At 43.1% G+C, this 12,452-nt stretch overlaps 1 protein-coding gene across 1 annotated transcript; it reads left to right on the top strand.

Moving 5' to 3' along the window:
• Positions 1-2,844: 2,844 nt before the first annotated feature.
• Positions 2,845-11,647, top strand: NPY (neuropeptide Y; the record flags this gene model as incomplete). Its single annotated transcript, XM_080339055.1, has 3 exons — positions 2,845-3,032; positions 8,117-8,197; positions 11,623-11,647. The coding sequence occupies 3 exons, from the start codon at positions 2,845-2,847 to the stop codon at positions 11,645-11,647; spliced, it is 294 nt and encodes a 97-aa protein (XP_080195181.1).
• Positions 11,648-12,452: the final 805 nt, after the last annotated feature.

Raw genomic sequence — 12,452 nt, 5'->3', positions numbered from 1 at the left:
ACTCCTCCTGCTGCATAAGAAAGAGTGCTTCCCTCACTCCTCCTCATGCTGTGAAGCAAACTGACTGTTTCCCCTGACCCAGTGTTTTGTAGAGGTCCTTAGCAGGTATGACTCGATAACCATTTCCTTGGAGGGAGCAGGTCACTGCTTGTACCTCAGCACTAGGAAAAGAGCAAGGACTCATCCAGGGTTTCTGGACATGTCACCAGGCAACTGCCTGGGTGCTGGTTTGGAGCTGCATGACACACCGCTGCGTCGAGCAGCACAGACATCCTGTGGTGCTTCCTTATACCCCGAGTAAGCATGTAGATTCCAGACTTCTTGTTCATCTTGTTCTGCTGCTGTTCTGTCAACTCATCCTTTTTCTTTGAAATGTTTGAAAATTGATAGTGTAAAAATAGTGATGCTAGTGGGAGAGAAGCAATCTGAGTTTTAGGTGGTGAAAGAGTGTAACAGTGAGAAAGTCACCCCCAGTCCTATCAGCTGGTGGGAAATGGTTGTGGCAGAATCAGGCTGAAGCGAGTGAGAGGTGTCATCGTGGCACACCTTCCCAGGTGCTTCAGTCTCTGATGCTGTCCCTCCTTGTGCCCTACACTCCATAAAAGCTGATAAACTGGATCAATGCAAGCTTTGCATTAGGCTGCTTATTGGAGTCAGCATGGCAAAAGGGAAGTGATGGAGCCAGAGCACAATTGCTCTCTAGGGCATTTGCAGTGTCACAGGTACCAGACTGTCACATCAGCTGCTTCTGCTGAGCCAGCGTGAGGACAACATGAACACTGAATGTGCAGGAGTGTTGCCGGGAGGACAGAGAGTGCGGGGATGCAGTGAGGCCACTTTGTAAGATGTGATGTCACCCCATGCACAGATCTGCTGAAATCAGGAGCTAGAGTTGCTGGCTCTGGCACAGAAAATTATTAATGCACATTCAAATTCTTCACTCAGTATGTGATAAAAGGTAGCCTGTAATCTTGCTTTGAGGTTTGTGGCCAGTGCACTATGGAGTCAAGAAGATTTCAAAATACATCTTGATGTTAAAAGCTTTGGAATTTTCTTTGCTTCCATGGCTTGAAATGGACATAGTTCAGTAGAGCTGCCTCACACATGCAAGAGCCATTTATTTGCTTGGGGTTTTTTTGGATAATGGTGAGATGCTGTTTCTGGATTGATGAAAACAATTTCTAGCATTGTCCTTGTGAACTGAATATTGTTTTTCAGAGTCTGCTGGATTATTATTATTAAGCCAATAACTGCATATGATAATAACTATAAAAATTAATAACTGCATTTACAGTAGTATATGTATGATATAATATTAGAGTATGTCTTAAAGCTTTCTGTCATTATGCCTAATGTTCTTACTTGGGTGATTGTTATTTTACCATCAAATTAAAGTAAAAATAAGATATGATCAGAGTCATGATTTGTCATTCCAATTGGAATTAGTCATTGGTCATCAAGATGCTAATCAAATTACCCGTTTCAAAAGAATTGACTTAATTTTACTAATACATATGAATAGTTTCCAACTCCACGAAACTCTTCAACAAATTCTGCAACTTTGTTTGAGTTGGATTCATCTTACTCAACTTCAGGCACTCTGGTAATTGAGGTGTCTAGTCTAGCCTAGTGGCCTAGGCTGCCGCTGTAATCAGTGGAGAAGGGTATGCCACCAGAAGCCACCGGCTCTGTTTGTCTCAGGCCTCTGTTGTAGGAGGGATCAGATCATTGTCAGGGTGCCCATCTCTCCCCACTGACTCTAGATCTCAGCAGGTTTAGGGAGACACATAAATCTGGCACCTCGGTCAGATCAGTCCCTGTTGTCCCATGCTGCTGAGAGAAGTTGTCCCAAATCCAGCAGTGGTTCCCTTGGACAGCTACTGGAAAGGCTGCTGTGATCCCACGGCATTGGTGAGCTGTTTTCTGTGGCATGTGGCTCAGACATAGAAATAAAACAGAATACGGTCACTTCAGAAAAGCCACTCACAAGGTAGCCCTGGGCAGGAGTGTGGAGGATCTCCCTGGAAAATTGGCATGGAAGAAAGTACAATTTCATTGCTGCAGCTTTGCTGCCAGTTCCTGGGGAGTTAAGCCTCAAGACTGACCCCTTTAGTAGGTATGGTGTCTGAACTTGTGGCACTGATTTGGTATTTTTGATTGCTCCAAACCGTCTTGCTTTCTTGGCTTCATGTTCGCCAGGACTCTTGCTAATAAGCTCAAGCTTGGGCCCCCTCCGGTGCTGTAGGAGCGGGGTAAACTCATTCCTCACCCTTGCTCCCCTTCCCCCGTCGGCTTCGGACACCGGGCAGCAGCTCCACAGCGACAGGCAGACGGGCTCCCATGGCCGGACCCGGGACACGTGTAGCCGGGGGCAGCGTCCCGCTGCAGCCCGCGGGTGGGATTTGCCGGGGCGGTGATGCGCGGGTGGGGGAGCGGCGGCGCCCGCCCCCTCTGTCCCGCCCGGCCGCGTCCGCGGTGCCCCTCCCGGAGCAGGGGCAGGCGGAGCGGGGCGGGAGGGGGACGGGAGCCGGCGAGGCGTGATCGCCCGAGGCCCCTCCTGCCTACCGGGGAAGCCTTAAAACACCCCAGCGAGGCGCGGAGCCCCGCACTCGGGAGCCCCGACCCAAGAAGCGCCTCGCTGAGCCGAGAGCAGCTCCGCTGCAGCCGCCACCGTGAGTGCCGCGACGGGACGGGCATGGAGATGGGCTTGGGTTTGGGGACAGACACGGGGATGGGAAGGGGAGCGGCCCGGGCCGGTCTGGGGTACGCCGGGGCGGCCGCGCTGCTCCTGCCGTCGGGGCAGCTGCTGACGGTGGCTCTTCTCCATCCCACCCCGCCGTGCAGATGCAGGGTACCGTGAGGCTGTGGGTGTCGGTGCTGACTTTCGCCCTGTCGCTGCTGGTCTGCCTGGGGACGCTGGCAGAGGCGTACCCCTCCAAACCGGACAGCCCCGGCGAGGACGCCCCCGCAGAGGACATGGCCAGATACTACTCGGCGCTGAGGCACTACATCAACCTCATCACCCGGCAGAGGTAGGCAGAGCGGCCCGGCTAGCATCCCCCTTTCCTGCTCCCCAAGCTGTGTTTCCTTGGCGAGGCTCAGGGAAGGAAAGTGGGGTTTCCCCTCACACCTGGGTGTTTCGCCTTGCTTCTCCCACTGACATGGAGAAAAATGGTGCACAGGCTTCCCTTTAGAGAGTGACAGCTATGCACGCCTGAGTCTCCTCTGGGTGCACAGGTGAATTTTCACCATCCAAGTTGGAAGAAGTGTCAGGAGTGTCAATACCGCCTCTGCTCTCTCGGCCCTTTCTAACACTGGCACTGCCCCCACTAAAAGGGAGAAAAAACATAACCAACCTGGGAGCTGAAGAGAGTTAGATGGGGCTGTAGCAGCAGTTTCCCACTTTTGTTGCTGCTAGTGAAGATTTTGATGAGAAAAGTGCCACTTTAGCCTTGCTGAGGAGTTGTAGTAGTTCAGATGCTTTGTGGTTTGCCAGCTACTTCATGCAGCTGTGAGTGCCAAAAAATCCCACTAGTCCTAACAGAAACTCTCTCAAGATCACAAGCAAGAACTCAAGCTCAAGCTGAAAGAGAAAAGAACATGGCCTGAACCAGCCTGGCTCTAAACTGGCTCTCTGGGGGTGACTGTGCTTGTTAAAGTGGGGGTAAAGGATCAGCCTGATTTGTGACCATCTGTCCAGTTTATACTATGTGATTAATAGAAGTTTCCCCTGAGGTCCCTGAACAGTGTGTGACCCAGAAGAGGTTTGACATATTTATCTATTTGTTAATATCAAAACCAGATGAGAGGTCTAAAATTAGGCTTTCATTTGTCCCTCTAGAAGTCTGAAGAATTAAATTAGAAGGGAGGCTATCGCGTAACTGAGAGCTTTCCCAGCAAACCCATAATGTTGTCTGCCAGTGTACTAATAGCATAATGCAGATGAAGAGGCTGATAGAAATATATTTCTTCTGTCCTGGACTTTAAAGCAATATTCACAACTTGCTCATGTGTAGGGTGTGCTTCGGTGTGATAGTCTGCGCTCGGATAACTTTTTGCCTAGATTAATGATAAAATAATTGGATCCTCAAGTTCTGCCCCTGCTGACCTTTTCTCTTGTGTGCAAGTGGGATCTCCAGGCTGGTCTCTCATCTCTTTTGTTTCTTTCATCTCTGACTTCAAAGGTAGTTCCTGTCCAAACCCAAGTCATATTTAACAACAAACAAACAAAAGCCCCAGAACCAACCAAGTGAAAACTTCTGTATTCAGCCTCCACCTGCTTTAATGTTGACTGTATAGCTTTTTTCCTCATTTCTGGAGTGCAAGTACACAGAGTGGGACTGCTGTTGTTCTTCCATATGGACTTGGGTTCTGAAATGAACCAAAAGAGTTGTTGTTACCAATGGATGCAACAATGCAGAACTTACATGTTGTTCATGTTTCACCTAGTTTTCCCACCCACCCCCTCATATTTAAAGAGAACAGAAATGACCTGGAATTACAATAAAACTGACAGAAAAGAACACCACAATAGCAATTTCATTATACACATTTTTGACTACATAGGTTAATTAAAATTAAAAAAAATGGTTTGCTGTTTCCACTATGTACCGAATTAACAGTGCAGAAATAAAGTAATCACCGCCTCCGTTTGGAAAGCTTAACTGAGCTCCTGGAGGTTCCCTGTTTCAGCAGTGACACAGTCACTTGCAGAATGATTCACTAACTTCTGAAGCACTCTGGACTGGTCCAAAAATCATTTGGTCTGTTTCAGCAGAGGTGCTTGAAGCTTTCTGTTTTGTTTCAGCTCTTTGCCTCTGCTTTTTGTGCTTGGTGCTGGTCTGGAGCCCTGTAATGGGGGAAGGTGAGGGGCCTGGAGGCTCGTCCTGCCCCTCCCGATGGTGTAATCAGTCTCACCAGGTCTGGTGCCCGCAGCCTTGTCACTGTGTAGCTGGTGAGATGGAGCAGTAAGAGCACACCAGGAAAGATGAGGTTGATGCTTTTTTCCTCTTCAGGTTCATCTGTCTAGCCTTGTTTGATGTTTCTGTGATTATGAATAACCTTCTGGCTCATCCTCCCGGCTTCAGCTTCTGACCTAACCAAAGCATTTGGGAGTTGTTCCCGTCTGCTACTGTGACCCACAAGGTCTTCACCCCAGCTTCCCTGAAGCTTCCTCCTTCCAGACCATCTTTTCCTTGTCTTTAGACCTTGTCTGTGTGGCTGCTTTGCTCTCTCCTTTGAAATCCTTCTCCTTAGATCCATCTCAGCTTTAGACACCTGTGCCTGTCAGCTTTATACTCTTCTGAGGTTAGCTGAAGGAAGCAGGTATTTGTATGGTGCAAGTCACCTGGCCTGTTTCAGACTTCTAATTTCTCATGAGATCCCGTGTTCCTTATGTTCCAGGTCTTTGTGACTTAGAAGAGAGTTTAAAGTGATCTGCACAGATGCAGACTCCTACCTTGCAGATGTCTGTGTGTCTTTGGATTAGTCCTAGCTCTGTCCTCAAAGCCATCCTGTGGTCCTTGCCTCATACCCGTCTACTTGTACTGTTCAGGGGGCTTAAACTATAGGCAGGGCAGAGAATATGGAAGTGTGTTTGACTTAGGCAGTACTGATGCTCCCGCTTCATGTCAGCACCCTTTAATGTGGAAGGGAGCAGATCTTGAGAGCTTGTTTGTTTGTTTGTTTGTTTTCTTTTTGTCTGTGGGTTTTTTTGTTTAGTTGGTTGGGGTTTTTTTTAAGTTTTCTGAATCAGACCCACATGGTTCTTCTGAAATCCCTCAGCTCCCATTGGCAGCCTTGGACACTGGTGGGCTTTGACTGCCAGGACCTAAGTTTTCATAGAAAGCTTGAGATTTCACTAAATCTGAGATACTGTGTCCCTAATCAGAACAAGTATGTTTAATCATCAATCTCTTTGACTTCAACTGGAATTGTGGGTCATCAGGATGATTGAAAAAAGGCCGTGATGTCTCAAGCTCAGCATAAAAACAGACCAGGTATTTTCACAGAATTTGAAGCCTTGTTCTTTTAAAATAGCAATGATACTTGATGAAAGTGTGATTTTGTGTGTCCATATTTTTTCAGAGTTGGGCAGGGTAGAAAAGGAGCAAGCACGAAGCAGCTGGAGCAAAGGTCTCCCAAGACATTTGCTTCAGTTAGAAGAGATTTACTTTGTCCATGAACCTTTTTTATTAGGGCTGAAGCATGGTTGTTTCTCAGTGGCAAAATTATGGGCCAGGCAGGAGGCTCAGGCATCTGACATAGGATGCTGTTCCTTGGCCAGCCCAAGTGGTCACAGTCAGCAGCTTTGCTGTGTGAGGGCATGGTGGGTACCTCAGCACAGGCAGCACCACTAGTCTAGCCCAGGTAGTGCAAGGACTCCTATAAAAGGTATCTCTTCAACACAGTCACCTTTATGGTTTGACCAAATCTCTGCGCTCCAGAGGGTTGCTACCCACTTCTTATTCAGACAAAACTTTCTGAGGGATTAGTGAGAGTTTTGCCCAAGTGTAAGCTGTTGAAGCAAGTGGCTGATCTGTTAAATCAATTTCTTTAAAACAACAGCAAATTAGATTCCCCCTCAGTTGAAGTCCAGGTCACATCCATATTAATTGGAATAGGGAACTAGAAAGAAAGAAATCCCTTTGTGGTAATAGAGTGCAAGGTATTTGATTCAGTACCATGCTTGATTGCGTTATTTAATAGCATTTTACTATGTCTGGCTGGTTCTCTTCAAATACTTGCTTTCAGTTAGTTTAGATAAAGAAATTTACTTCAAAAATCTGAAACTGATGTTTTGTCTTTCTACAGAACAGGTGATGTACTAAAATGATCAAGGCAGTGTAAAAATACAAAAACTTGAATAAAATGACTGAAAAGTGAAATATGTTTCCACTTTTCAGTAAGTCATGCCATCAAAAGGTAAAGCTGCTAGTTTTTTAAATATGGTTTCAGGAGGTTTTTTTTGTTTGTCTTTTATATATATTTTTTTTATTTTCCCAAGATTTATATCAAGTCATTGGAGAAACATCTTGATAGCAATGGATAAAATCTATATCCTTAATTACACTTTTCATTTCTCTGGAATCAGAATTTCACTCAAGCAGCATTCACAATGTTGTTATCTGTTAATGTCCTTTGTGATTCAGACTCATTACATACACAAGCTACAAACCATGATCGTAATTCTTTCCAACCAAGGGAGCGTTTGCTTATAGTTATCACTCTTAGGCTAATGAATTCTTATAGTGATGAAGAGTCTGTCGAGCTGGCTGCTCATTGTTGCTTGTGTTTTCTCAGGAAAAGAGAGCAAATGCCTTTCCAAGAATCAGGAATTGCTGTACTTCTAGCTCTTGAGCAATGTATAGTAACTAGGATTTAAGAAAAAAAAAAAAGAAAGAAAAAAAAAAGGCAATAGAAAGACTGCTGTGTAAACATCGGACAAAGGTTCCATTTAATTGAAGAAGGTTCAGAAAGCTTTTTATCCCATGGCCATGTCCCATTCTCCCCATTCAAAAGTGATGATTACCTTGGGGTAGCTCAGTATTTTACAGCTTAATGTGCTATATGTTGGGCAGCCCCAAATGTACTAGCTATCTGAAAAAGTCTTGGCCGGTTCTTTGCGTAATAGGGTACATCTGAGTTAGTTTTCTATTCGCTTAATAGATAAAATTGACTCCCCATTTACAATACAGCAGCATCTAAAACAACGTGAAAGTTAATGAGATGACGGGACTGGGTTTGTAGGCAGGAATGACATACTCAGTGATCACATCATGCACACCTTCCTCTCCCTCCGTGCTCACATCAGTAAGGTGCAAGGCCTTAGAGTATCCAGAAATAGCCATCAAATTGAGAAATATTCAGAGTTCCTCAATATTATAATGTAACATGATTATGGAAAAATATATCCAAAGAAATACTAAAGAGTGAGTATTTTCTCATATGGTTAATTCAAGTTAAGTTAAAATTCTTGCTAGAAAGTTGTCTTTATATCTGCTCTATTCATTTTTTTTCCTGAAAAAAAAAAAAAGTCTAGTGGTTCTGTGTTTATTCTTCATTTTTAAAAATTGACACGTACGAAAATATACTTCTTTTGTTTCTCTTTTCTTAGATATGGAAAGAGATCAAGCCCAGAGACACTGATCTCAGACCTCTTGTTGAGGGAAAGCACAGAAAATATTCCTAGATCCAGGTATGTATGAAGAGGTTTTATAGTGGCTTTCATTTCTCATTTAGACTTAAGAGTTTCATTTGTTATCAATAAATGTGTTTCACAGAGAAAATATATGCCACCAACAGCTGGATAAACATGTCCTTAAAAACATTTTAAATTTCCTTTTTGTTAAGAGCCAGCACCATCTATGAATGCAAGAATACAGTGTTTCACATTAGTTTTGTACCTACTATTTTACAAAGAGAAAAAAGGCCTTTATATTTCCATTTGCACTTGTTTTAAAATAACAGTGGTGTTTCAAGCAACAGTGGGATTTCAAAGGTACATACAGTATTTATCTAGTTAGGTAATGACACTTTAGCTCTAATGTAAGGTACTGTAGTAGTGACTGCAGTTTACACAGCTGAAAAGTAATTATGTTAAAAAAGAAAGTTGGAGGAGGAGTTTTGGGTCATGAAGAAAATATTGGTTTCAATTTTACTCACAACCAAACATGAATGAGCTCATTTTAAGCCCTTACCGATAGCCTGAAGTTTGCTGATGATACTTCTACTGCAGAAACAAAGGTTTTCATAGACTCATAGAATGTCCTGAGTTGGGAGGGACCCACAAGGATCATCCAGTCCAACTCCTGTCCCTGCATATGACAACCCCACAGTTCACACCATGTGTCTGGGGGCGTTGTTCAGTCTCTTCTTGAACACCGTCAGGCTTGGGGCTGTGACACCTTCCTGGGGAGCCTGTTCCAGTGCTCCACCACCCTATGGGTGAAGAACCTTTTCCTGATGTCCAACCTAAACCTCCCCTGGCACATCTTCCTGCCATTCACTTGGGTTCTGTTGTTGATCACCAGCACCTGCCCCTCCTCTTCCCCTTGTGAGGAAACTGTAGCCTCCATGATGTCTTCCCTCCATCTCCCCTTTTCCAGGCTGAACAAACCAGGTGACTTTAGCTGCTCTTCATATGGCTTCCTCTCCAAACCCTTCACCAATTTCATAGCCCTCTTCTGAACACTCTCTAGTAGCTTAATATATTTTTAACCTGTGGCACCCAGAACTGCACACAGTGCTGCAGGTGAGGCCGCACCAGTGCAAAGCAGAGCAACAATAGTCATCTCAAGAGTCATTTAGCAATAGTCATCTCAAGAATCTACAAGCAAAGGCTCTGCACTTTCACCAGCTATGCAAAGGCTTGATTAAACTACTTAAGTATTTCAGCATAATAGTCTGTAGCGCTGAATTTAGGCCATGAGCTTGTCACTGAAATAGGACCAAAATTTCTACTGCCATCAAGGAGGGTTGTCCATGACACTTGCGTTTCTTCACATGGGGAGACCATTGACTTATGGTTTGATGACTAACCACAGCTGCGGGGATGCAGTTTTCTCTGCAGATGCTTATGTAGAAAACTGCATGGAGTGCAGTGAAATGTATTGGACTATTTTGTGTTTGGTAATGACAAGGCGGACCGCTCACATAATGGGAAATTTCCACTGCCATGAATTCAAGGCAACACACAGGGTAGTACAAAGTCTAATTTAGTACAAAGTCTGTAATTTTCACTCCTTCATAACAAAACTTTATGGTTGTTATTATTATTCTTTCAATAATGCTATTTATAACACACCAGGGAGCAAAAACTCATGAGCAAAATAACAAACTAGTCTGCATTTAAGATCAAGAATTGATGAGAAACAGATTTTTATTTTGTACCCCCTGTAACAGCACTTTAGACTAAGTACTGGATTTGTCATTCATCGATGACAATTATGGGAGTACTGGGAACAATGATGTCTAGTTTCCTACAGATATGTTTTCTAGGATAAAACCCTGTATGGATTCTGAACCCCACTCCAGCATTTTCCTCCATGTGAGGACATAATTCAGTCTTATTTCTACCCAGTCCTGTGTTTCGTGGCACATCAGGAACTTAATATCTCTGAGATATCTGTACCTCTCTGGCTTGGCTGAAATTGTCTAGAGGGTTTGAAAGCTGGTGGGGAAATTAGGGGAGCCAAACAGGGCTGGGCAGCTCCACATACAGCAAATATACCCAGGTACAACACGGCTGCCTAAGCCTTCCTCCTGAGGGAAGCCAGGCTGAAGGAATGAAAGGCAGGCTGGTATTATTCTGGACTTAAATTAATGAAATATATGTTTTAGAAATACTTACATATGCAGCCACTTAAGGAACAGATGTAATTTGCACTCAGTGAATTAGTGACAGAGAGATGCACTTCATGAGTTCTCAGGAACTGAACTTTGTAACTAAATATTGAGGTATTAATAAACAACTTCATTGTATTCAGCTTGGCTGGCCTGGTTTGGCATTTCACTTTTGCCTAATAAAATATGCCCCAAAGGATTTGGCAATCTAGGAGTATGTCTGACCATAGGAAGAAAGATTAGAGAGATTCTTATAGAAACTAGTTAAAAAAATAGAAAGTTAAGGAATAAACAAAGGAGGCTCCTTGACCAGAGTACAAGTGAGTTCTTAAAAATGTGTGATGTGGCATGTTTCTGATCTTGTTCGTCTTGTGGAGTCATGAGAAAATGTTTGATACTCCGTAACAGGATGTGTCTCTCCTAATGGTGCCTCTTTAAAAGTTAGGCATCTAGCATGAAGTAGATGTCTAGGCTGCCTTTGCAGTCAATGTATCTACAAACCGAGCCTTCCATTCTAAAATTGGCAGGACCTTAATTGCTTTCTCAAGGTGTCAATGTCTCTCCAGTGACTGTGGAGGCAGATGTGATGTTTAATCAAGACTAAATGCTTAACTTTTAGATGGGAAAAATGATGGCAAATGCATTTCTCCTGGTCTCTCTCCATGTTCTTCCACTTCGTACTTTCTTTCTGTGTAGACAGAACAGCTGTTCACAAGTTGAGGACCTCTGGATCAAATCCTGTCCTCAGCACCCCTTTCAACACATTTCAAATGTTTGATCTTGAGTAGTGGAATATCACAATAATATTTTGGGATGGTGGATATGAACTTCAGTTTTGTTTGAAGGTGCTTACAGCATGACATGATTTTGTTTGGCTCAGTGAATTCACTTTGGAAACTGTTTGCTCCTGAGTTAGAGTGGAAAACATCTCTTAACAATTTTTGTATTTCAAAAAATCATAGTTTTTCTAGCTGAATTCATTAAATGCTACTTGATGGCATAAAGCAGCTTTGGGGTGAGTCTCAGTGGTGTAAAACATACCACCAGGACAGCAGTATGGAGCAGCAAGTTCTGGTACCGAAGTATAGACTTTAGGTCATCTAGAATGTTTCTGCTTTGCTGGGAGTTGCATATACAATCTTCAGCTGTAAATACACAAATGTATTATTTATTGCTGCTATTATTAAAATGAAAATTTTAGGTAGCTCTAACTTTGGATTTTTCAGAAGGGTCTTTAAAATGTGTTTAATTTTTTTTTATTAATCATGTGCATTACAGGTTTGAAGAACCTTCGATGTGGTGATGGGATTTTCAGCACACCATCAAAACTTTTCCTAGTTTTCAGTTCATACTCCACGCCTATGAAGCAAACCATAGCATCATTCCCAGTGCATGCAGCCATTGTACTGAATTCTGTAGAGTTTTTCCTTCATCATATTTGTATATACCTTTATTTAAATAAATTATTTGTGCATTCCAAAATATAACATACTAAATGAAAACAACCGTGTCATTGGTGTAGCAAAGAGTTGTTTTAAACTATTAAAACTGAATTATAACCTCTCTCCATTCTAAAGTAGTATGGACAACCATAGTGTCACAGTTATTACAGTAACTAATGTGCAAAGTGGGACAAAGACACCATTTATTGTGGTCTCAGACTCAGCTCAGCTGCTTGATTTATGCAAAACTGTTTAAAATAATTTATCACAGACTACGTAATTTAGGAAAATAGTGTTCTGAGGGGCAATTTTTCAGAATGACCATACTAAAACTTACTTAGTACTTACATTGACATTTGTATTAAAATTAATAGCATTTTCAAAATACAAAGGAGTAAGTCACTGCTTAATTCTGCTAACTCTTCAAAACTGTTTTGAAGTTTGGCTGTAAGCCCAAATTAGGAATTTTAAATGAAACAGATGTAACATCTTTGTTTTGGCAATATGCAAAGCAGCAGAAAACAATATCTAATGTAATTCATAAACCAAGACAAATCTACAGCTATTTGTGCCAGAAAAGAGATGTGCAACATTGCCTAAGGCCTTGTAAAGGGGCACACTGATAAACTGCAACCCTTTGGGTATCTGCACTCTGAGCCTCTCTCA

The sequence above is a fragment of the Nesoenas mayeri genome (assembly GCF_963082525.1).
Source record: "Nesoenas mayeri genome assembly, chromosome: 2".
NCBI lineage: Eukaryota > Metazoa > Chordata > Aves > Columbiformes > Columbidae > Nesoenas > Nesoenas mayeri.
This window is presented reverse-complemented; position numbering and strand designations above follow the sequence as displayed.